This window comes from Dermacentor andersoni, chromosome 7 (assembly GCF_023375885.2).
Source record: "Dermacentor andersoni chromosome 7, qqDerAnde1_hic_scaffold, whole genome shotgun sequence".
Taxonomy (NCBI): domain Eukaryota; kingdom Metazoa; phylum Arthropoda; class Arachnida; order Ixodida; family Ixodidae; genus Dermacentor; species Dermacentor andersoni.
In genome coordinates, this window is record NC_092820.1 from 165,812,330 (window position 1) to 165,837,975 (window position 25,646).

Consider the following 25,646-nt stretch of genomic DNA (forward strand, 5'->3'; position numbering starts at 1 on the left):
GAGGTATGAACGCCCTGCCAGAACAAATTTTTTTTCAAGTTCGAAGTTTGTTTTTCGAGGACGTCAGAATTGACCCATCTGTAACATTTTTCTATAGTTAGGTGAATGGTAATCGGTTATGATTACCAGGGTCATGATGATGCCTATAATTTCTAATGGCGTCCTCTTTGAATCGTAGTGGCGATAAATAGTTCCCTTACCTATATATGTGAGCTACTAACGTGCCGCTACATTGTAGTCTACCTTTCTGCCTATCTCTGCTTTTGTCTCTTCAAGTTACGTGCTTGTGTGGCACTTCAGCCCCCTTCTCTTCCGATGGACTAAAGTCCCATGCGAATTTTTTTTTACCTGAAGTTCCACCTTTTCTTTTTCTTTGGCCAAAATTACGTATTCACGGCAGGACGTTACCTGAAGGATGTATCGACACTTGCGCAAACTCGGCGGGAGGCGCGCCATCGACGAAGACGGCAGCGCCGGAGTCGACGAAGAGGAGGAGATGTCGGGCACTCCGCCCCGGCGCCTGTCCGCGCAGCAGGACGAGTACAACAGCTCGTCGTCGATCTCGGACAGCTATCGCTTCAGCTTGGTCGGCGTGCGCAGGCTCGGCGAGTGCGCCGGAATGTGAGTCGCTGACGCACAACCCGTGCCGCATGATTGCGCGACCTGTTCCGAGAACATGGACAGCGCTGGTATAGCATGCGGGAAGGAATCGAACTTGGGGAAGGACGTCGCGTCACGGCCTTCGTCGGGCCAGCTGTCCGTCCCATCCGCTCTTTCACACACATTTGGCCGAACAAGCGAGCCTGCGTTGCCCAGTGTACTTGGTTCGCGGTAGGCTTTAATCGATGCGCATTTGGGTTCGGACATTTTGCCGAATGCTCGGAGCACATCTTACCCACGCAACTTCTGCAGTTTTGTTGCAACGGATACGTTTATCGCCTTCGTTGCACCGTTCGAGTGCGGCTGTCGCGCCCGCCGTCTTTTTCAAAGAGCGTGCGCTGAGCGCGGCTAGCGTGGTAGCGTAATGCACTGACGACACCGTGATGTGATCGTATGATGGGCCGACTTTTTCTGGCTTCGATTTTGTCCCGTGACGCTCCCTCCTAGGTATTTTTTTTCTCCATGGCTAGCAGCTCCTTCCTATCTTCTTTTGTTCTTTATTTTATGAGCAATTGCGTGCTCCATATTTTACTGTCTTTTCGAAGGTTCGTAGGAGCCTTCAGAGCAATATCCTAGGTCACCATAAGTGTGGATCTTGCCAGGCGATGTGCCTTCAACTTCAACTTTGAGGTGGTTGTCTATCAACTATGACAACGTACGCAAAAATTTAAACTCAGTGAGCAAAGAATAAATAAGCAATAACATCGAAGCTTGCGGAAGATGGTTTTGCATCTTCAGGTATGAAGCGCGAACGGAGGAAAACACGCAGACAGAATAAATGGCCTTTTCTTTGTCACGCTGTAGTCTCTGTGTCCTCTATTCACGCCATATGCCTGAAGATGGACTATATATCGCGCGTATCAGTGACGTCCGTCTGCAAGTATTAGGCAGTAAGAGCAGTAGATTTTATACGAATTTGTAGTTTTCGTTTTGTGCTTCTCATATCGTCTGCGGGCACGAACAGAGTAAACATGTGTCATAAAGGGAGAACGAGGAGTGTCGAAAAGGCAGTCATTAACCACACTCACACAATAGGGGAGCAGTACTCAGCCAGGCTGTTCCTCAGCCTTTTGTCCTGTATCCTTATTTATGGGTGAAAAGGAAGGCAGTTGATTATCCGCCGCCGTGGCTTAGCGGCTACGGTGTTGCGCAGCTAAACACGAGGTCGTGGGATCAAATCGCGGCCGCGGCGGTCGCATCTCGATGGGGGCGAAATGCGAAAACGTCCGCGTCATGTGCATTGGGGGCCATGTTAAAGATCCCCTGGTGGTCAAAATTAATAGGGAGTCTCCCACCACTGCGTGCCTCATAATCAAATCGTGGTTTTGGCACGTAAAACCACAGAATTAATTAATTCATTTATTCATTCATTCAAGGTGGCCGCCCGGTGGATAGCCATTGCCAGAAAATTGCAGCCAGGATACTAGGCATATTAGGTGGGCTGCTGTTGTTACCTAGCTCTAACTCAAACACGCTTTGCGCCATTTAATTGCAACACTGCACTGAATCTGCGCGTTCCCTATAGAAACCCACACGGTGGATTCACTACGCTGTCGCTGTTTAAATCTACCACAGATCCGAACCCGAACCCGCCGAGGTGCGGCGGAGCATTGCACAGTTCACGGTCGAGCTGCTGCAGAACTTGCTCGAGTCGAGAAGCGAGCCGTCGAGCAACGTGGTCTTCTCGCCGCTCGCCACTGAGACCACGCTGTCGCTGCTCTACTCGATGGCTACGGGGGTTTCTGCCGAGCAGATCGCCAGCGCCATGCACATACAATGCCCGCCGCTAGACCTGCAGGTGATATTTTCACGTTAACTCATTCGTTCACGCGTTTGTATGCCACACCATAAGATAAACACCAGTGGTGGTTGCCTTACCGGTTAGTCCGGGGTCCACGAAAGAACAAGCGTAAATATGACAGACCTTGTATTAGTAAGTCAACTTCATGCACATTTTAGGCGTAATAATATGCGAAAATACGAATTACACGTGGTTCAAGTTCACAAAGTGAAAAAGATAACAAAAGGCAAATATACAACAACGTACGCACACATTTATACGAAGGATCCAAGGATATCCTCAAGGAAAAAATGTTTCCAGCGACTACAGCATGACTTAATTTTATTTAACGGTAAAGAAATATTTCTTGGAATGTAAAGTTTCCGGGTATTTCGTTCCGAAGAGTGGTTCCAGCAAATCTAGTGGCGATGAAGAATTAAACATTGTTCAGAAGCTGATTTACCAAGTTTGCTCGGTATTTGGCGAACTGGAAGGACAGGCAACACTGAAACCACAACGACAGTCGACAGTAACGAACACAGTCGTCGGTCGTCGAAACTAAACCCGCGAATCAAGTCCGTCAGGCTATTTATACGCGCGCTACTGTGCATTCCAGACTGTCCACTGGCACTCGCGTATACATGCATCCGAGAAGGCATGGTATGTGCGTAAATTTAAACGCGAACAGCAAATAACTGACAAGGATGTTTGTTTGTTTGTTTGTTTTGTTCGTCTGTTTGTTTGTTTGTTTGTTTGTTTGTTTGTTTGTTTGTTTGTTTGTTTGTTTGTTTGTTTGTTTGTTTGTTTGTTTGTTTGTTTGTTTGTTTGTTTGTCGTTACTCGCAAGGCAACGCGCACGTGTGACACCCGCGCTTGGCATCCCTCGTGCAGAAGCACGTGTTCCGGCACGCCTACGCCCGTCCCACGGTGTTCCGGCCGTACTTCACGCTCAACAATCGCATACAGCTGCGTGCGAGGCCTCCGGACGACAGCACCGTCAACGAGCTGCCGGCTCTGGCCAAGGCCTACGATGTGGACCTCAAGTACGCAACGCCCACGGAGCAGACGAGATTGGCCGAGTTGTACCGTAATGGGTCTATCGCAGTTTGCGCATTGTTGAGTGACCAGAGTCTGCATTTACTCAGCTACCGCACTATCATTTACGATAAATGTTGCATATATACGCTCAGTTCATGCTCTCAAATCCGGATCCGGCTAATGCCGTGGCTTTGGCATGTCTGCTGCTCGACACTGCAGGCCACTCGTACGCTCGCAGTTCTCAAAGTTGACACCACGTGCCGCATGAAGTTTAAGCGCTAATTTCTCTCTTAATTTTATGCTTATTTTGAGCGGCACTATAGGCACCCATTCGTCTATGCCTATCGAGAGCATGAGACCAAATAGAAGCGGCAGTATTATCTTGCGCCTAGAAATGGGAGGTTCATTATTTGCGTTCTTTCGAAACTGGGACCACGGTCATTTTTCTTTGAAAAGCTCGGCTAGGACAATAATATATCTAAAAATTTTGAAAAAGAAATATTTATAGACCATGCCAGAGCGCCACAACTAAAGACCGAACACAACTGGACGATGCCTTCTAAAGAGCTTGCATGCAAGCTCCCATGCGTTGGATGTAAAGATGGACAGGGTGATGAGCTGAGTTTATTCCGTAAGGATGAAAATTCACCACAATCAGAAAGGCATGGCGTTGTACGACATAGGGTGAGCGCAAGGGGATTACGGTCATTTGTATACGAGACCATTTTCACACACACATCCATTCATTTACAAGGCCTTGCGCAGCGAAGGGCGTATAAGGTGGCGCCACAATGTTATTTTAAGAGATTTGAAGGGAGTCAGAGAAGGTGGAAGATTGGCTAGTCAGCAGTTGAGAGAAATAGGAGAAGGTTCGAGTATAGCTAGACCAAAAACAGGGAAAACATTGATAGAACCAAAGCCATTGCAAGTGTAGGGAGTATATAATAAAGGAGGTATTAAATACGAAATATCGAGATCAGATAGGCAGAAAGCTAGATAGTGATATGTGTAGTAAAATCTGATTCGTTCCCGCCCCGTTTCAATGGACTAGTCAATAAATAGCAACATCATCATCATCAAGATGTTGGAAATAATGGCAACCACACGCAGTTTCGTATGAGCCCTCTTATTCGTTCATAATGCATTATATATATATATATATATATATATATATATATATATATATATATATATATATATATATATATATATATAATGTATTATGAACGAATAAGCGAGCTCATATATATATGTTTTGCCGCTGCCAATTTTTCGCTACTGGAGAATATGGAGAGAAATCCTCCGCTGGCGCTACATGCATGGACAACCTTACGGGAGAGCGCGGAGTGGTTGTCAACTCGTCGTGCCTCTACATCAAGCCGTGCACTGTACGTTACCTGTGAAACCTCCAGCAGGCGCTGCTGCAGCTTTCCCCGTTACTTCTGAGATTGCGCAACTCTCGGCACTGTAAAAAAAAAATATAATAGGAGGGCTATTTTAGTGTTCTTTTAGTGGTCTCCGAGTGATTTTCTTTTTTTTTTAGTGCATACCGCAGGAAGCATCCTGATCAAGCTCTGCTGAACCTTCCGCGTGATATTATAGACGAAGTTAGTGCCACAGGACAATATACGGATAAATTGATGCAACTTAGGTCCTTTTTTTAAAGCGGAGCTTCCTTAATTAGAATCGACATTTAGGTGAGTTGGTACTGGGTGAATATCTGCGCTGTCCTTTGTGTTTCCTGCCTTTTGTCTTGATCGTCTTGCGCTGCCCCTTCAAGATGTTCCATAGTGAGCACTGCTAGGACTCTGCTGACCTTTTCTGCTGCTGCGTTCTCGAATAACCATGTGTGTCACGTGCGCGCACGTGCCCTCGCACGCGCACGTCCCCGTTGCTGGCCAGCCTCTCCATTAGGCCAAGGATGCAGAAATGAAACGGGCTAATTGCAGTGGACCTTAGCACTGTGTTTCGCGCTGTGCTTCTCTCTGCATACACCTCTCCTCACCATTCTTTCTTCTGTCTTCGTCCTTCCGGCATCACAGCGTCGACGACTCACAGTGGTCATTCGCATTAACTGCCGTTTTCATTTGGCCACAGCTCGTGAACGGTGTAGTGCATAAACGTAAACACTGTATGACACGAACGTCGTGATCTGTGCGATGCATACACATTGCACGGCATTACACGCTGTATAGTATGACAATAAAGACAATTGTGCGAATCTCCTATTGTTTCATAGTATACTTAATCAATGGTTTTCTGAGTTCTTCGCTTACCCCTGAAGATTCCGACACGTGTGCTGGATATTCATAACTTTCTTATTTTTTTTTTCTGGATCAGTGCAGGAAGCTCAATTCCCTAGCAGAAGTATTGTACTGAGAATGCTGAATGCTGTGACCTTAACGTAACATTCTGTCTGAAATAAACGAGCAATATTGTTATAACCTTAATTCTATTGTCGATGTAACGCGTATCGGAAAGGTTATTGAGAAAACAAAAAAAATTGGCAGTGGCTTAGCTCGGCTATGCCAGGATATACGTAGTGAAAGCTAAGGCATAGCATCGTTAGCCTTGGTTAATCTTGATTGCAAGTCCAGGTTAGTCTGGTTGTCTAGCTATGTTGCGGTGTTTAGCCAGTCGTTCGGCGCGATGTTCGTCTGTTTCCTGGGCGATTCGTTTCCTCTTCAACTCGTTCCGATGTCGATTCCAGGCCTCCTCCTGCTTATCAGAATTGTCGCCGTCCATACTGCCGCCTCAACTGTGGTTGCAGCGCACGCGAGCTCTCCATTTCAATCCTCCGACATGTTATCAGGCATGCGACGCAGCTGGCGAAGCGAGCGGAGGCGAGCGCAACGACGAGGAGCGCGGTGTGACGTCATACCAAACGGCGGCGGCGGAAAGGCGTGGCGCTGCGCAGCGGCGGAACACCTGTGGCTCGGTTCTACTAGTGGCACATGCGCAGTAGTGACTAGGGAGCGAGAGAGAGAGAGAAAAAAATATCCGCGGCGAGGCGCGCGTTGTGACGTCATGTGCCTCCGCGGAGCACCGCCACGGCGAAATCGCAAGTTCGCGGCCAGTAAAGATTTCGCTTTAAAACGCCGTGGCGCCTCTAAAAGAGAGCTTGCGCGGCCACAGGTACGTGAGCTTCGTGGAGGACGCCGCCGGCGTGCGCAACCGCACCAACGAGTGGCTGCACTACCTGTCGGCGTTCGAGTGCGGAGTCGTGTTCCCCGAGCGCTCGGTCACCGACACCTCGTCCATGGTGCTGGCCAGCCTCACGTACCTGCGCGGAGACTGGAAGTGGCAGTTCCGCCTTCAGGACACCGCGCCGGGAACATTCCGTTCCTCGCCCCACGTCCCGCGCACGGTGGCGATGATGCATCAGACGGGCCAGTTTCCCATGGCCGAGCTCACCGAGATCGACGCCACGGCACTGGAGCTCAAGTAAGATTCGCACCACATGCTTCAATCGATTCGCTAAGCTTTTCTCGGCCGTTACCGGGCGTTTCAGCGACGACTATATATCTGATTTTTATTAAACATTCTGAGATAAGTCGTTACTTTACGGCGAAATTGGTAAGGGGAGTTCCACAATGGTTCTCGTACAGCGTGGCATGATCGGTATCGATATATCAAGAAACAGACAACAATGCAGCCTGCGTACAAAGAGATTAGATTATGGGGTTTTACGTACCTTCGAGACCATAGACTTTTCTATGAAACTCTATGTTCCAAGACAGATGTCGAAGCTCGGGCTGAACGCACCTGGCTATGCAGCTACGGCGTGGCACAATGAGTTCTCACTAAGGCTGATTTATGTCATGAGAGAAATGGCCTTTTCCTTACCTTTTTTCGCTGATTTAATCACTCTAATAGTAAAAGAATTATGTTTATGAATATTTAATCATATTGAAGCACTCTTTAGAACTCGGTAGGAAGCGATGACTACCAAGCCGCCCATGTATGAGCGGGTTCTGGCACACGTCTCTTGTAGATGCAAACCGCCATTCCTCGCGAGGCGCGTCAGGCGCAAGGCGCGTAGACGCGAGCTTGGACGCGTCGGAAAGCGTACGTGTGGACTGGCGCGAGCGCGCTCTCCGAACCAGCCATGGCACAAGGCATTTATATAAGAACGCGCAGTCAGACGCCAGCATTGATACACCCGGTCCAGCATGCAGAAACACGCGTCGGATATAGCTGACAGTATAGAAGTACAATGACAAATCAGTTCTGCGGAAGCCTGCAAGGGTGAAGGCAGGTTCGTGAAAAAGAACATTGTCATCCAGCCGTTGGTAGCACGAAGCTACAAAGGAAGCTCATACAAATTTTCCGAAAGGAGGCTTCGCAGTTCAAGAAAAAAAAATGCTTTTTGGTTCGGCGATCGAACCCGGTGCCAACAACTTTCCGGGACGGTGGCTGTATACCATCCGAGCTGACTAAGAGCCTAGCAGATCGCAAAGGTCGAATGAATGGACAACTCTAACCACAAAGCAAAAACAAAGAAACTGGTGTTTTACGCGCGAAAACCACGCTCCGAGTACGAGGCACGTGGTCGCGGGAAGCTCTGGATCAATTTTGACCACCTAGGGTTCCTGAAAATGCGCCCGATTCCCGGTACGCGAGCGATGTTGCATTCTGCTCTTATCGGAGTGCGGCTGCCGCGGCCGGGATTCAACGTCCGACCTCTAAACACAGGAACACAGAATAGGGCGGTATATTCCCAGCGGCACGTACCTATTTGCCCAAGTTGGCGTCGAAGACGTTCATTGAAGAGCGGCACAAATGTACTCGTATACACGTGCCCGAGTTGGCATCAAATAGATTCATTAGAGATTAGCACAGACGAGTGCGCCATAACCTGTACTCCAAGTCTGCCTTATCAAGAAGTTTCTTCGAACAGCGGCACCTACCCAGTCCCGCGTCTACAGGGACCCATGTCGGCGTAAAAGAGGTTTCATTTCATTTTTCATTTATTAATACTGTCAGCCTCATTGAGGGGCTATAACAGGAGTGGAAAAAAAACGGAACTGAACAGCAAAATAAGTAGTACAGAACATATTGAAAACCATAGTTATACATTAGTTAAAGGAAAAAAAGATCATCTCGTGAAATGCACACATAAACAAAAACGCATCACTCAGAAATCAGAACAGCAATCTTATACAGCAGCAATCTGATCTCAACGCCCTATGCTAGTGCCATAGATGAAATTATCTAAGTGGCGTAGGAATTCAGCCAATGATGTCGACCGAACAGCAGAATCTGGAAGAGAGTTCCAGTCTCTACAAGTTCGGGGAAAATAACTAAACTTGAAACAATTATTTTTTATAGTCGGTAATGGGATAAACTTACTATGACGATGCCTTGATGTTTCATTAGTTTTGATCTCAAAGTAATCTGATTTATTTATTTTAAGATGATTATTGATAATGAGGTAAAGAGTTTTTAGTCTTTCATATCTGGTTCTGGTTTCTAGCATAGGTAGTTGGGCTTGTTGGCAGAGTTCTGTTGAAGAATGGTTCCGGCGGTATTTATTAAAGATAAACCTTACAGCGAGTCGCTGAATCCTATCAAGCTTGTGACGATTAGTTGCTGTGTGAGGATCCCATATTACTTTAGCATATTCGATTATCGGTCTGACTAGGGTTTTGTAAGCGAGGCACTTTACATCCGGAGTAGCACTGTGCATAGTGCGTCGCAGGTACCATAGTGTTTTAAAAGCTTTGGAAATGACAATTTCAATGTGGGTATTCCATCGTAGATCTGATGTAAATGTTATGCCTAGGTATTTATACTGATCGACTCTTTCAAGCATGTAACCGTTGATATGATAATTGTAATCAAGAACATTTTTCTTTCTAGTTACTGACATGAACACAGATTTTTTAAAGTTTAACTCCATCTGCCATTCAGGTTTGCCAGGTGTTGCCAGGTTCGTTGAAGAACGGCTCGTACGTACACATTGCCGCATACTCAGTGACCCAAGTTAGACCAATATTTGCTTTCAAACCCTGTTACCTCAGCACAACAGGCCGATGCGCCACCCATTCTACTACTGGCTGCCCAGTGACCCAGGTAGGCGGGAAAATGGCTGGATACTAACATACAGAGATAGTCCGTGAGGTACCCTAAGTATCATCACCATCATCATCATCATCATCATCATCATCAGCCTGATTACGCCAACTGCAGGGCAAAGGCCTCTCCCATACTTCTCCAACGACACCGGTCATGTACTAATTGTGGCCATGTCGTCCCTGCAAACTTCTTAACCTCATCCGCCCACCTAACTTTCTGCCGTCCCCTGCTACGCTTCCCTTCCCTTGGAATCCAGTCCGTAACCCTTAATGACCATCGGTTATCTTCCCTCCTCATTACCATGTGTCCTGCCCATGCCCATTTCTTTTTCTTGATTTCAACTAAGATTTCATTCACTCGCGTTTGTTCTCTCACCCAATCTGCTCTTTTCTTATCCCTTGACGTTACACCCATCATCATTCTTTCCATAGCTCGTTGCGTCGTCCTCAATTTAAGTAGAACCCTTTTCGTAAGCCTCCAGGTTTTTACCCCGTAGGTCACTACTGGTAAGACCCAGCTATTATACACTTTTCACCTGAGGGATAATGGCAACCTGTTGTTCATGATCTCAATATGTCTGCCAAACGCACCCCAGCCCATTCTTATTCTTCTGATTATTTCCGTCTCATGATCCGGATCCGCGGTCACTACCTGCCCTAAGTAGATATATTCCCTTACCACTTCCCATGCCTCGCTACCTATTGTAAGTTGCTGTTCTCTTCCGAGACTGTTAAACATTACTTTAGTTTTCTGCAGATTAATTTTTAGACCCACTCTTCTGCTTTGCCTCTCCAGGTCAGTGAGCATGCATTGCAATTGGTCCTCTGAGTTACTATGCAAGGCAATATCATCAGCGAATCGCAAGTTACTGAGGTATTCTCCATTAACTCTTATCCCCAGTTCTTCCCAATCCAGGTCTCTGAATACCTCCTGTAAACACGCTGTGAATAGCATTGGAGAGATCGTATCTCCCTGCCGGACGCCTTTCTTTATTGGGATTTTTTTGCTTTCTTTATGGAGGACTACGGTGGCTGTGGAGCCGCTGTAGATATCTTTCAGTATTTTTACATACGGCTCGTCTACACCCTGATTCCGTAATGCCTCCATGACTGCTGTGGTTTCGACTGAATCAAACGCTTTCTCGTAATCAATGAAAGCTATATATAAGGGCTGCTTATATTCCGCACATTTCTTTATCACCTGATTGATTGTGTGAATATGGTCTATTGTTGAGTAGCCTTTACGGGATTCTGCCTGGTCCTTTGCTTGACAGAAGTCTAAGGTGTTCCTGGTTCTATTTGCGATTACCTTAGTAAATACTTTGTAGGCAACGGACAGTAAGCTGATCGGTCTATAATTTTTCAAGTCTTTGGCGTCCCCTTTCTTATGCATTAGGATTATGTTAGCGTTCTTCCAAGATTCCGGTACGCTGGAGGTCATGAGGCATTGCGTATACAGGGTGGCCAGTTTCTCTAGAACAATCTGCCAACCATCCTTCATCAAATCTGCTGTTACCTGATCCTCCCAAGCTGCCTTCCCCTTTTGCATAGCTCCCAAGGCTTTCTTTACTTTTTCCGGCGTTAATTGCGGGATTTCGAATTCCTCTAGACTATTCTCGCGTCCATTATAGTTGTGGGTGCCACTGGTACTGTATAAATCTCTATAGAACTCTTCAGCCACTTGAACCATCTCATCCATATTAATGATATTGCTACGGCACAATATGCGCGATCACGAAAGGCCAGCAGTGTGAAGACGACGACGACGATTAGAAGCTAGCGCGGGCTGTTGCCTCTTGGCCAAGCGCAGCGTATTTTCCTTGTAAATATATTTGTACATAGCTTTTCGTCTGCGTCTTCCTACGTAACATATCTGGTGGAGGTGGACGTTCCCTGTACCTCGTCACGGAGCTTCGCAGTGGACGGTACGTCGAGCCTTCCTTCATGGCTCCCGGCGACGACAACCCGACTCCGCCGGCTCCGACACCTGCTGCCACTTCGACGACCTACATCACTCTCCCCGCTCCCCGTGATCCTGGCGTATTCTCGGGCCAAGATGGGGAAGACGTCGATGACTGGATCAGCCTGTATGAACACGTCAGCCGCAATAACCGGTGGGACCCTACTATTATGCTCGCCAACGTAGTCTTTTACCTCGGTGGCACACCTCGAGTTTGGTATCGCACGCACGAAGATGAGCTCACCAGTTGGGATTCACTTAAGACACAGCTTCGAGACTTGTTCGGCAACCCCTACGGTCAACAACTTGCCGCGCAGAAGGCGCTTTCCGGCCGTGTGCAGACGTCAACAGAGCCCTATGTCACGTACATTCAGGACGTCTTGGCTCTGTGCCGCAAAGTTGACACCCACATGACTGAGTCAGACAAGGTTTCCCACATCCTCAAAGGCATTGCCGATGACGCCTTCAACTTGCTCGTCTGCAACAACGTAGCGACGGTGGATGCTGTTATAAGAGAGTGCCGCCGCCTGGAACTCGCCAAAAGCCGACGTATTGACCAGCAGTTTGCCCGTCTGCCCAACACCCCAGCGACATCTTCCTGTGCCGACGCTCCTCGTCCCAACAACACTGCCGATGTTACCAGGATCGTCCGGCGTGAGATCGAGGCCGCCTATCCGGCTGCCTTCGACTCCAGTCCCACCAACACATCTGCAGTCACGGTCTCACTGATCCAGGCAGTTGTCCGCCAGGAGTTTGAAAACATGGGTCTTCACACCGTCTGCTCGGCCCATCGCCCTAATACCCGCCCGGCTTCTTCGATTTCGCCCCGTCCCGCATCTTCTTACCCACCACGTTTCCGCAACCCATCTGAATGGCGCACTGCTGACGACAAGCCTATTTGTTTCCACTGCCATCGAATCGGGCACATTTCTCGGCACTGTCGTAGTCGCTGGAGTTCCCCGAGCCGGCCTACTTATACTGCCTACTCTCGCCCCTCAGGTGGCCCTTCTCGTCCCTATGCCGCACGCTCCGATAATGCCGCCACTGATTCTCCTGCAACGAACCGCCCCTATTCTCGTTCGCCTTCGCCCCAACGACGACAATCTCGCTCTCCCCAGCCCCGTCGCTCCTATTCGCCGACTCCCTTCGGACGCCGCTCCCAGCCGGAAAACTAGACGATGCAGCGCCTCGAGGTGACGCTGCATTGCTCCCTACGCCGCCAAATCCTCTACTGACTTTGCCCACTCATCTGAACCTTCTTGACGTGCAAGTCGACGGTGTTTCTGTGTCTGCTCTCATAGACACTGGGGCGCATTTGTCCGTAATGAGCGCTGACCTTCGTAACCGGCTCAAGAAAATTATCACGCCCGCCACGACGCCTGTTGTCCGTGTCGCCGATGGCGGAACAGCCCCCGTAATTGGTATGTGTACCGCCCGCGTCTCCTTCGCCGATCGCTCAACAATCGTGCTATTCACAGTCATCGCCCACTGTCCCCACGACATCATCCTCGGCTTAGACTTCCTTTCCGCACATTCTGCTCTCATCGATTGTTCCGCCAGTACTCTCCGCCTTGACCTGCCTGTTCTAGATCCTGCTGAACCACACCCCAGTCGCCTCAGTTCCGCCGACTTCGTTCGCTTGCCACCTTCGGCACTGACCTACGTTGACCTAGTGTCATCCCCACCAGTCCCCGACGGTCACTACATCGCGGCTCCTATGCAAGACGTCCTCCTTACACATGGGATCACAGTACCCCATACAGTTTTATCTATTACGGCGAATTGCGTCTGCCTGCCAGTGGTCAACTTTGGCTTGACGACACAAGTGCTGCCACGTGGGATGTCTTTGGCCCAGCTTTGTTCATTCGAGGATCACTCAGTAGCATCCATTGCAGTAGACGACACTTCATCCGATACTCCTCTACCATCGCAGTCGGCAAATTGTACCATCGCTGACTTACGGAAAATGATTGCCCCCGACTTGCCCTCCGAGCACGCTCGTGAACTCTACCGCGTTCTGTTTTCCTACCACGATATTTTTGACTTTAACGATCGTCCTTTAGCCCAAACTACAGCTGTCAAACATCGCATTAATACCGGCGATGCCCCTCCTATTCATCGCCGCCCGTATCGAGTGTCACCAGCTGAGCGTCAAGTTATTCACGCAGAAGTTCGCAAAATGCTTGCCAAGAACATTATTGAACCATCATATAGTCCATGGGCGTCACCTGTAGTACTGGTCAAAAAGAAGGATGGCTCATGGCGCTTTTGCGTGGATTATCGGCACCTTAACAGGGTTACCAAAAAGGACGTGTATCCCCTACCTCGGATTGATGACGCCCTTGACTGCCTCCACGGTGCTCGCTATTTCTCTTCTATTGACCTTCGCTCCGGCTACTGGCAGATTGCCGTGGACGATCTCGACCGCGAGAAGACTGCTTTTGTCACACCCGACGGTCTTTATCAATTCAAAGTGATGCCGTTCGGTCTATGTAACGCCCCTGCCACTTTTGAACGCATGATGGACTCCCTTCTTCACGGTTTCAAATGGTCCACGTGCCTGTGCTACTTGGACGACGTTATCGTATTCTCCCCAACGTTCGCTACGCACCTCGAGCGCCTCTCAGCAGTCCTGGACGTTTTTCGGCGAGCCGGTCTGCAACTCAACGCATCGAAGTGCCAATTCGGCCGTCGCCAGATTACCGTCCTTGGACATCTCGTTGACGCGAATGGAGTGCAACCGGACCCAGGCAAGATCCATGCTGTTACGCACTTCCCTGTTCCGAAGTGTGTCAAGGATGTGCGCAGCTTCATCGGCCTTTGTTCGTACTTCCGCCGTTTCGTGAGAAATTTCGCCGCCATAGCACGACCACTAACCGACCTTTTGAAAAAAGACGCTCCTTTCCAGTGGGGCGATAACGAGGCCTCTGCATTCTCTCATCTAATCGACATTCTCACAACGCCTCCCGTTTTGGCCCATTTCGATCCTTCTGCGCCTACCGAAGTCCGTACTGATGCCAGCGGTCACGGAATTGGAGCAGTACTGGCACAACGCCAGCGTGGCCACGACCGTGTTATCGCTTACGCCAGCAGGCTCCTCTCACCCGCGGAGCGCAACTATTCCATCACTGAGCGTGAGTGTCTGGCCCTAGTTTGGGCGGTTGCGAAATTCCGCCCATACTTATATGGCCGATCCTTTTCCGTTGTCACAGACCATCACGCGCTTTGCTGGTTATGCTCACTGAAAGATCCTACAGGAAGACTTGGTCGCTGGGCCTTACGCCTCCAAGAATATTCGTATACTGTCACCTATAAATCTGGCCGACTACACAAGGACGCTGACTGCCTGTCTCGCTACCCGGTCGACGAGCCTGACGACGCCGACAGTAGTAGCGCCAACGGCATTTTCTCTGTCTCTGCCTTCGGTAACATCGCCGATGAGCAGTACCGAGACCTATCGCTGCGAGCACTTATCGAGCGTCTGCGCTCTACACCTACCGACGCATCCGTTCGCCGATATGTCCTCCAGGGTGGCATTCTGTATCGAAGGAACTTCCTCCCTGACGGCTCTGACCTTCTTCTTGTCGTGCCAAAACAGCTACGACAGACTGTGCTCTTTGAGATGCATGACGCACCCACTTCAGGACATCTTGGGGTAACCCGCACGTACGACCGCGTCCGCCGCCGCTTCTATTGGCCTGGTCTCGCTCGCTCCGTTCGACGCTATGTTGCTGCCTGTGATCCCTGCCAGCGTCGGAAGACACCTCAGGTGCTACCTGCCGGTCATCTCCAGCCGATCACCGTCCCTGTGGAACCGTTCTTTCGTGTTGGATTAGACCTGCTCGGTCCCTTTCCCACGTCATCTTCTGGGAACAAATGGGTAGCCGTCGCGACTGATTACGCCACCCGATACGCTATCACTCGGGCTCTCCCTACCAGCTGCGCCACTGACGTCGCGGACTTTCTCTTGCGTGACATTATCTTGCTTCATGGCGCCCCGCGACAGCTGCTTACTGACCGTGGTCGAAACTTCCTCTCGAAAGTTATCGCTGACATTGTGCGTTCCTGCTCCATTCAACACAAACTGACTACTTCATACCATCCTCAAACCAATGGCCTGACAGAGCGGTTAAACCGTACTCTTACCGATATGCTGGCCAAGTACGTTTCCAAGGACCACCACGACTGGGACATTGCCCTTCCTTACGTAACATTTGCGTACAATTCTTCCCGGCACGACACCGCCGGATTTTCTCCCTTTTATCTACTGTACGGTCGCGAACCTACCTTGCCCCTAGACACGGCACTTCCTCCTGCTGCGGTCTCAACAAGCGAGTATGCGCGCGACGCCATCGCCCTCGCTGACCATGCACGCCAGCTTGCCCGTGCTCGACTGACGGCCTCACAGACCACTCAGCAGTGTCAGTACAACGCCCGCCATCGTGACGTACAGTTTTCACCTGGTGCGCTCGTGCTCCTGTGGTCGCCCTCTCGTCACGTCGGACTTTCAGAGAAGCTCCTCTCGCGATACACAGGGCCCTACCGCGTGCTGCGCCAGGTGACGCCTGTGACTTACGAAATTGCTCCTGTGGCCTCAACCTCGTCCTCTCCTGTGGCATCTAGTGATGTCGTACACGTCAGTAGGCTCAAGGCCTACTACACTGCTTCCGAGTCCGATCTTTAGTCGCTCCGGGACGGCGCTTTTGCAGCCGGGGGTAGTGCTACGGCACAATATGCGCGATCACGAAAGGCCAGCAGTGTGAAGACGACGACGACGATTAGAAGCTAGCGCGGGCTGTTGCCTCTTGGCCAAGCGCAGCGTATTTTCCTTGTAAATATATTTGTACATAGCTTTTCGTCTGCGTCTTCCTACGTAACAATATTGCCGGCTTTGTTTCTTAACGCATACATCTGATTCTTGCCAATTCCTAGTTTCTTCTTCACTGCTTTTCGGCTTCCTTCATTCCTGAGAGCATGTTCAATTCTGTCCATAATATACTTCCTTATGTCAGCTGTCTTACGCTTGTTGATTAACTTGGAAAGTTCTGCCAGTTCTATTCTATCTGTAGGGTTAGAGGCTTTCATGCATTGGCGTTTCTTAATCAGATCTTCCATCTCCGGCGATAGCTTACTGGTATCCTGTCTGACGGAGTTACCACCGACTTCTATTGCACACTCCTTAATCATGCCAACAAGGTTGTCATTCATTGCTTCAACACTAAGGTCCTCTTCCTGAGTTAAAGCCGAATACCTGTTCTGTAGCTTGATCTGGAATTCCTCTACTTTCTCTCTTACCACTAACTCATTGATCGGCTTCTTATGTACCAGTTTCTTCCGTTCCCTCCTCAGGTCTAGGCTAATTCGAGTTCTTACCATCCTATGGTCACTGCAGCGCACCTTGCCGAGCACGTCCACATCTTTTATGATGCCAGGGTTAGCGCAGAGTATGAAGTCTATTTCATTTCTAGTCTCGCCGTTCGGCTCCTCCACGTCCACTTTCGGCTATCCCGCTTGCGGAAGAAGTTATTCAATTATCCGCATATTATTTCGTTCCGCAAAGTCTACTAATAGCTCTCCCCTGCTATTCCTAGTGCCTATGCCATATTCTCCCACTGACTTGTCTCCGGCCTGCTTCTTGCCTACCTTGGCATTGAAGTCGCCCATCAGTATAGTCTATTTTGTTTTCACTTTACCCATCGCCGATTCCACGTCTTCATAGAAGCTTACCCTAAGTATACTAGCCCATTAACTGTAGGGCCTAACGGCCCGCAACTGCAGAGCGATACGGTAACGAAGCCCGTAATGGGGGAGCTCCGCATCATTTTGACCACCTCAGGGTTCCTTAGTGTGCACCTAAACAAAAGCACACGAACGTTTTTGCCTTCCGTCCTCAACGAAATGCGATCGGCATCGTGCTAGCAGCCGAACGTCATAGTCACTGAGCACACCGCGGTGTGTCAGCGCAGACTTGAGCTATACACTTACCTGTCCCGACTGTAGGTACCGGCGCCGAAACAAGTCGATGATCATCTTCCTGCCCCGCAAACTGGACGGGCTGGCGCTGCTGGAGGAGAAGCTGACCGGAGATCTGTTGTTGCGCTACCTGGACGAGCTGAAGGAGGAGCGCGAAGTAGCTGTCAGCCTGCCGCGATTCTGCGCCAAGCAGGTATGCCGTGGGCTTGCCGCTGCTTTCTGTTCTTTCGTATAACCCCCATTCTTTGCGGACTGTCATATTGTTTGGCAACAAACGTGCGCCATGAAACAGAATGTCAGTTATAAGAAGGGGCCGCGACACAAGTAAATTCGGCAGTTGATAGTAGGCGCCATGATGCTGCCGTTTTTTTTTTTTTGCGTCTTTCTCTGCCCGTGTTTTTTGCGCTGTTGTTAAATATGAACCAGTACCAAGTACTGCACAGTTCGCCATTCTCCTTTTCTTACACTTATGCCCCATCCATGAGCCTTTCCCATCAGTCCTCCTCATTCTGTCTACGGGCCGTGGAATTGACATATCGTGCAGACCCACAATCTAGGTAATACAATTTTATCACGGCCAATCTTCCTCTTTGACTGTTCCCGAAGCAAACATCTTTAGTAGAGTTATAGCGCAGTCTATACGATTGGTTTCGTTTATTTTTACGCAGTCTCTGGGATTGGCCCCACTTTGATCGGCGAGAAACCGACCGGTTAGACACGCCCAACCTACAGGAGCAGAAGACAAAGAAGGTTGCACTTTACTAAGCGTGAACTGCGCATGAAGCCGAATATTTGTTTTGATAAATATATTCAGACACCTTGGTCGTTTCGTTGCATAATTTAGTGGTTAATAAAGTTACCCGGCGACATATTTGTAGTGCATGTACAGATGGTAAAACACGCTGATTCGTCAGCATCACAGCCGTTCCGTCACCTACTCGGTGGGGAACACGCCTACCCACGTCAAACCTCTCACCCTTCCCACTTGTTCCGACCAATCACCTTGGTTTAGGCTAGAAACTCCATTACCAACCAACGGCCACGAAAAGTAGCTGGAGTGGCAGAGAAGCTATCCTGAGCTTAATAATCCAGCGTATGGAACAGAATGGCAACGTAGGGCATTCGCCTATGCTCTAGCGAGAAAGCGAGGACGTCGGTCGACAGCTTCACTTAACGGCGTTATATATGACCATTGCCACCATATTGTCCTCGCTACTGTTGTCTTGACCATACTTATAGCGACAATGTAGGTACCATAGCTATCATTACGATGCCATATACCTAGAAAAGGATACATTTTATACGACTTTATGCGCTATATCTTTTATTTGTGCACCCTCTATACGAATGTCAAAGATTACGACAATCCTTTTTTTCTTGTAAAAATTGACACTTTCTACAAAATCATTGCGAAACTGTTCACACTAATCGGACCTAAGCATGGAAGAATTGTGATAACTTCATGGACACCCAAACTCTAGCGAAATAAATATCTGCAAGAAATAGTTGTTTTTCCGGCACAATCGCTTGTAATTAAATGACACGAATTAAGCAATATTTCATAATGTAGCGAACATAGCGTGAGCGTACAAAGCACACACTAAAGACACTGGGTTGGCGTTGTTTTACTTTGCAAACGTAAAGTTGTACGTGAGCTTGCCCTGTGTTCCTTCCTATTACAGTGAGTAAGCATATCGGTGTCCATTCAGGCTCCGATAAATTTTACCGCTTCCCAACAAGAGTCGAATTTACGTAGTAATTTCAGTCGAATTTCAGTCGAAAGAGACCATTCGTCTGTTACCATGACGCAGGTCATCGACATGCAAGATACCCTTTCATCGATGGGCATCAGAGACATCTTCACGGGATTCGCGGACCTTTCAGGAATCGTGGGCACCAAGGGATACCACGTTTCACAGGTATGGAAACGTAAGGGAAAGTGCAGCGTTTCACGCAGAGAGACCTCAAATGGCATCCGAAATGGCTATCGCTGGCTTATTCGCAACCAAGACGGCGTTACGACGACGACGGTATGACGAAGCCACTGGCAGGACAAGAATGAAAGTACGGCCACGGCGACGCCGGAATGACGGAAGCGCCATGACACCGATGACGACATCGATAGCAGCATGACGACGACGATGATGAAGGCACGACGGAAGTGCCACGGCAACACCGACGACTTCCCGACGCTGATTACAGCATCACCATGATGCTGATTGAGATAGTACACCGGAGATGACATCTTGGCAACGATGCCAATACGGCGACTGCAGGACGACCACAAAAACGACCACGACGATGATGATAGTGGGACGGCGGCTCACATGTAGCGGATTCGGAATCGAACCCTCAGTGGGGCAAATACAGTTTTCAGATACCTGCGTCTGTCAATTACACCTGAGGATAAGCCACGGAGCAAGAAATATAGGAGTGGAAACTCCGCTGTTTGCGGCGACCAGAAAAGGTCACAAGCCCGCGGATATATTTTCATGCTGGCGGCACCTGGCGGCATGGGAAGAAATTACCGCTGTTTCGGTTGCCAGGGCAACCGGTCGAGTGTTGCTCCCGTTCGGCCGCGCGCGCCTGACTTCTACTGAGGGCACTCTCGCGCGCTTCTTTACCGCTTGTAGCCCGAAGAGCAACTGCTGCTACGCTTCAGCCATTTGAGCACAGTAAAAAATAAAACGCGTTTTCCATGACAGCTATAAGATAATACGTAGCTTCTGGTTGTAGCCAGGGCTATCTTGCTCCGTGGCGGGCGGTTTTCGGCTTTTTGCGCTTGCGAAACTGATGGCTATCTCGTTCCTAATCGCTCAAAGGGCGACCGCTTGTTTCTCGCTCTAGTGCTCACAGGGGTGCGCTTAGGAAGGATGCCGCCGTGCATGTGCTTCCGTTCCTTTTCTTTTTTATAAGACTCGCGAAAACTAGTTGCCCTAGCTGCTTGGCGATAAGAGGAAGATTAGTGGAAGTTTGCCACACGTGTTGCTTTTTTTGATGGGCACACAACAAAACAGTTTTCATGAGTGCGCGCACCTACGCAGTTCGGTTACGGCGTGCCCCCTGAAGCAAACACCCGTGTCGTCTGCTTGTCGTCTGCTTTGAGCGGGCGCCGCCGGAGTGAGCGCCGGAGCTGCCGGAGCCGCCGAGCCGCCTGCCGGGCGCTGCTTTTTTTTTTTTTTTTCCGCTGCGGCTTCTACGACGCGCCGCATGGTGCCGCCACTGCATAGGGTAGCGTCGGCGCATGCAACAATTGTGACTTTATCTGGTCACCCGCGCTCGCTCGCGCTGACGGGAGTTTCACCTCCTATATGTCTTACTCCGTGGGATAAGCATAGTGACACTCGTGACAGGCACCCTCAGAAATGAACGAGGCCATTTACAGTAAGCGCTGTAAACATTCGACCCTCTTGTGATGGCTGCGATGTGCTGGCATTTTTCTTAAATTTCTAGGTAATGCAGCGGGCCACTACAAGAGCATCTTGATTCGTGCATTATACCATAGGATGGATTAAAACGTACGTTTAACTACCTGCAAACGGTACGCCGAACCAACAAAAGCATACGCGCAATGGAATTCTGTGGCCTCGACCATCACTAGAATATGACGCAAGAATAATAGACAGGCATGCCCTGTGGCAGACCAAAAACTCCCTTAGTGCCTAATGAAATACGCCATTTTGAGGACACAAGAAACTGAAAGGCAACAGTAACAATCAATATGTTCAGCGTAAGAAGTAAGTAGAATACTTCTTGAGAACAAGAGATTGGTGTGGCAAGACCACTACTCACCATTCAGCTTGTGATTAACTCGTAAACCTAACGTGAACTTACACTAATCCATTTCATTTGTTTGCTTCGTTCCCTCGGGAACAAGTACGCTGCTACATTTGGGCACTCCGACGTTAATCCCGAGGAGTACGCGCACATAGCGTATATTGGATATAATTCAACTTCATTTCTCGTGATTATGGGCAGCACAAAACGAAAACGAAGATGCCAAGAATAACGTTTGTACAGACCGCGTTGGTTCAAAACGTGTCCAGCACGAAACGTGACTTTTCGTGAACAAGAGGTCTACATCTAACTTCAAGCGAAATTTTCTTGCAAGCACGCACCCTGTAGGCACATACGTTGCCGTAAGCTTCGGAGTTCCACAGCACCTCAGTCGGAGTCAGTTTGCACGGAGCCGTAACAAACTGTCGGCTGAATCGTACAAAAGAAGAGGTCATACGAAAGGACGAGACATGGCGCTCTTCGCTTCAACCTTCTCGTTTAAAACACAGGCGGACAGCCTGCGGGAATAGTTAAAACGCGACAAACCAACTGCGTTGCGAAAACTACGTTTCACTGAGCCTCGCTCGCCCGCACCGTCATATGTAGCCGACGCGTCTGACCAACGCCTCCTGGATAGCAAGCTTGTGCACTCTGCTTTATGCCGTCATGCTAGTTGGACTGAAATGCCAAGTCAGGCCGGGCGTGACGAAAGCGGTGATGTCAAAATCACCACGCCTTGCTCGGGAGCATCCCCATTAGATTCTATGGCAGCCGGGCAAGGTAGCATGACGTCACGTATAGAAGTACACAGGCTTTGGGCTGTCTAGCTAGGAGGCGTTGGTCTGACCCGCAGATCAGATTTCGACGATCGTCGACTGTACTCGACGCTATCGTTCTGCATTCAGTGTCACTTTCTTTTTCTGGGCACAGGTTCGCCCAATAAAGAGTTAATTTCGTGGCTCACAGCTTTTGTTACCCTTTTGTTCAACGTCACTACAACGTGACAATATACAGTGTTTGAGTTTAGCACAACTCAGACTCCTTGTTCAAGGTATCTTATCTTGAAACTGGCTTCCACACAAGCTACGCCTCAAATTAAATGATGAGATATCAATGAGATGAGATGAGATTGTTCAGTGTGTCGCTCATTTTACTGCAATGTGTTCATAGCATTTTTCTTCGCGTATAGGATGAGTAATATGAAGTTCTTGCAAACATATTCTCAGGAATATCCACGAAGAAAATCGCGGTATAGTAGCCTTTCAACGGAGGCCAAATGTGAAAACACTTGCGCATTGAGACGCCGGTGCATATCGAAGAACCCCAAATGCTACATTTTATTCGGAAGCTCCTCACTACGACGTCTCCCCTATCCAGCTGTTGCCTTGTGATATAAACTCCATTGAGATATGAAATCATTTCATAAGATGATCAAAACTTTAATCGTTTCAGATTTTCTGAGTGCACATGGTCAGGCGTTTCTAAGGCTTGCTAAGAACACATTCAGAATCAATTCATTACTTCTAATCGTCGTCACATAAGGAATTATTTCTCTAATTAAGGGTTATAACCTATGCCAGCGAAGAATGAATACAGTCAGAAGACAGTTATATGACGGCAAATCCGAACAATCAGAATAATGCAACGTACTAAACCACTAAAGAAAAGATATCAGCAACATTTAATTTAGACATAACCACCTATTTTTGCAGGCGATGCACTGCGCCGTGGTGTGCGTCAAGGAGAAGGGACAGAAGCTGATGACGTCAGAGGGAGGAAGCGAGCAGCTGACGGAGTTCGCCGTTGACCACCCTTTCATGTTCTGCGTGGTCGGCAGGAACCCGGACGCCATCTTGCTCATCGGCTCCGTGCGAGAGATAACGCTGCCCTACATCTGATGCGCGTCGAGAGCGAAGACGCGGAATGGTGCGCGCACGCGAACTTGATAAACTATAGATTCATCTTCCCAAATGTACGAGTGTGTTATGAATCTCCTAGTAAAAGCGATGACCATTTTTTTGGATAAGCCGGGTTTACACTGACTGATACGCGGCCCTCGTACGCGTTGTTGTTACTCTACATTTGGGATCTGTTAATGGCTGCTTACACCCGCCAAAGCTGTCCGTCGGTAGCCAACTCAGCTGGATTCTCTATCGGCCCTTTTCACTGCCTTCAATGCGTTCATTACATCCAGATTCGCACCGGCACATACGCATAGCGCTGCCTGGAGGACACTGTTGCTAAGCTGTTGGCTATCAGAATAAAATCAAATGCCAACGCTTCCAAAACTATGCTCCAACACATTGTTTCACTTTCAGATGCACTTGTAGCAGCGACACGCAAACGAACACTAGGGACTACTTCATTCCTAGGAATCGGCTACGAAGCGCTTATACGTCGTACTTATGTATACGATTGCACGTAACAAGCGTTCTGGTCAGGCATTTCCTTTTCGCGTTTCAGTTTATGTTAATGGTGCACCTACGTGTACTTTACGCTCCGAAGCCAATGATTAACATTCCTGACATCGATACTATATTCGCGTAGCATTCCCCTCCATAGGTTCGCCACTTTATTCACTCGATTGTCAACACCTGACATCGTCTCCATTGACATTCAGTCGGCCGGTGCGCGCTGGTCTGTAGCTTAAACTGTGCCCCGGTGTGGTGCTGACCGTTTGAACGTGTCGGCATTGGCATCAATGGGTATCTACTCCTGACATCGATAACTGCTGAGTCATCGTAGTCGCAGTTGAGTACCAGGGAAGACGCCCGAACCGCAGCTATCACCGCAGCTACAGCGCGCGGCGTTCCCTTCTTCCTCCTTGGCCGTTTTCTTCGTCACAGTCCGCCTCAGGAACGCTTCAGCGATCGCATAGGCGTCTTCTTGCCTCAGGTCGTCGAACCAATTTATTCAACAGTGCTACATTCCTAAGTGGAAAACTATTTCGTACGTAACTCCCTCAACTACCGCGTTCACTGCACTCTTGAGCGGTATACCCTCGGTGATACGCATACAAATCATGTCCCATCTTAGAACGACAGAAAGCCGAGCTAGTTGGTAAGGATTCATAATGCAAAAAAAAAAAAAAAGGTTAGGCGTGCAAACACCGACACAAGAAGATTCGTGTTGCCCACTTCCCTTGTGTCCGTGTCAGCGCGCCTTACCTTTTTTGCAGCATGTTTCCTCTTATCACGCAAATTGGGACCTTATTGTTCCTTATGCCGATTACGGGTGCCAACTACGCAGAGCACCACTCGTATGGCAGTCTCTGTGGTAAGGTGGATGCTCGATGAAGGGTGCATTGAGAGTGCGGCGCCGCTGCCTTAGTGATTCCTGCTTGGGAGTCGGGGTCGTCCGGTGGAGGCAGGATCTGGGGTGCCGAGACGGAGCGGTCGTCAGAACTCTCGCTCTCCGACGCATGCACACCTTCGTTACCGACACTTCTGCCGTGTCCCGGCACACAGTCCACCCTCACATCTAACCCATGCTATCCCTGAAGCGTTATAAAGGCAGCCACCTTTATTATCACAGGCGATCGTGCAGATTCCGGGGGTCTTAACGGACAGCTTAATCCCCTCTCTGCTGCCTGTATGAATCACCAAGCTTTTTGCAGTTTCACGCGGCCCCTGGCACGCCTCATCACGCAGCTTAGCAGCGCATAAGTTCGCGGACCGTTGGAGACGACCCGAGCTAGGCTCATTGTCTTAGTGGTGCAGGTACCTGTATTTGCCGTGCATTCGTGGCTATGTCACGGCAAGCTTAGCGAGTCTGGTTGATGAATGCCATGCTGCATCTGTAAACGCTGCAATCTTGTCGGTATTTGTGCGGCAAGCCATTACTATATGCTCTACATCATGATCTTCAGCACTGTGCCCTGCATGACAGTTCTTCGAAAGTTGTCCCCTTGAGAGGCCTTATACCGCATCGTCTGGCGCACGTTTGCCGTGCACTACGTCATCGAGCCCTTCACGTCGACTGCGAACTTGCGGCATTGGGTCCATGTTACGCGCCTTAAGGACTACGACGACGAAGTAGCTGTGACGAACTTTTCAGTCGCCCCGATGAGTTCTTCTGTATCCCCGTTCTCGGGGATAATTGTGGTGAAGCCGACAAACGCTAAGCATATACACAAAAGGGTGGATGGGTGGGCTAGTTGGTAACGTATAATAATAAAAACTTGGAGCGCTAAAAACACGAAGGACGTAGCAAAAGAAACACACAGCGCGTGTGGTGTGTGTTCCTCTTTCTACGTCCTTCGTGTTTTTAGCGCTCTAAGTTTTTATTATTAAGCATATATACGCTCGATACAGTCGCTGTCCCGACTATCATGCTCTATGATATAAAAAATATGCAAATGCTACATAGCTGGACGGAACCAA

The 25,646-nt window shown here is 49.1% G+C and overlaps 1 protein-coding gene across 2 annotated transcripts; it reads left to right on the forward strand.

Annotated features, from left to right (window-relative positions):
* The first annotated feature begins 339 nt into the window (after window positions 1-339).
* LOC126533240 (ipis-1-like) lies at window positions 340-23,310 on the forward strand. 2 transcript variants are annotated; one of them, XM_050180513.3, is made up of 7 exons: window positions 343-621; window positions 2,236-2,458; window positions 3,331-3,482; window positions 6,613-6,921; window positions 17,515-17,680; window positions 19,299-19,406; window positions 22,977-23,310. In XM_050180513.3, exons 1-7 carry the CDS (start codon window positions 416-418, stop codon window positions 23,160-23,162), a joined length of 1,350 nt encoding a protein of 449 aa, XP_050036470.2. In that variant the 5' UTR covers window positions 343-415; the 3' UTR covers window positions 23,163-23,310. The 2 variants fall into 2 exon arrangements, with proteins under 2 accessions (XP_050036471.2, XP_050036470.2); XM_050180514.3 differs by lacking the exon at window positions 19,299-19,406 and having other exon boundaries at window positions 340-621.
* Window positions 23,311-25,646: the final 2,336 nt, after the last annotated feature.

What these genes read in the sequence shown, in the direction of transcription:
- LOC126533240 (XM_050180513.3), top strand. Translation starts at nt 416, where the DNA reads ATGTATCGACACTTGCGCAAACTCGGCGGGAGGCGCGCCATCGACGAA. An exon ending in CTCGGCGAGTGCGCCGGAAT is followed by an intron (nt 622 to 2,235) that starts GTGAGTCGCTGA and finishes AATCTACCACAG; the next exon opens with ATCCGAACCCGAACCCGCCG. An exon ending in GCCCGCCGCTAGACCTGCAG is followed by an intron (nt 2,459 to 3,330) that starts GTGATATTTTCA and finishes TCCCTCGTGCAG; the next exon opens with AAGCACGTGTTCCGGCACGC.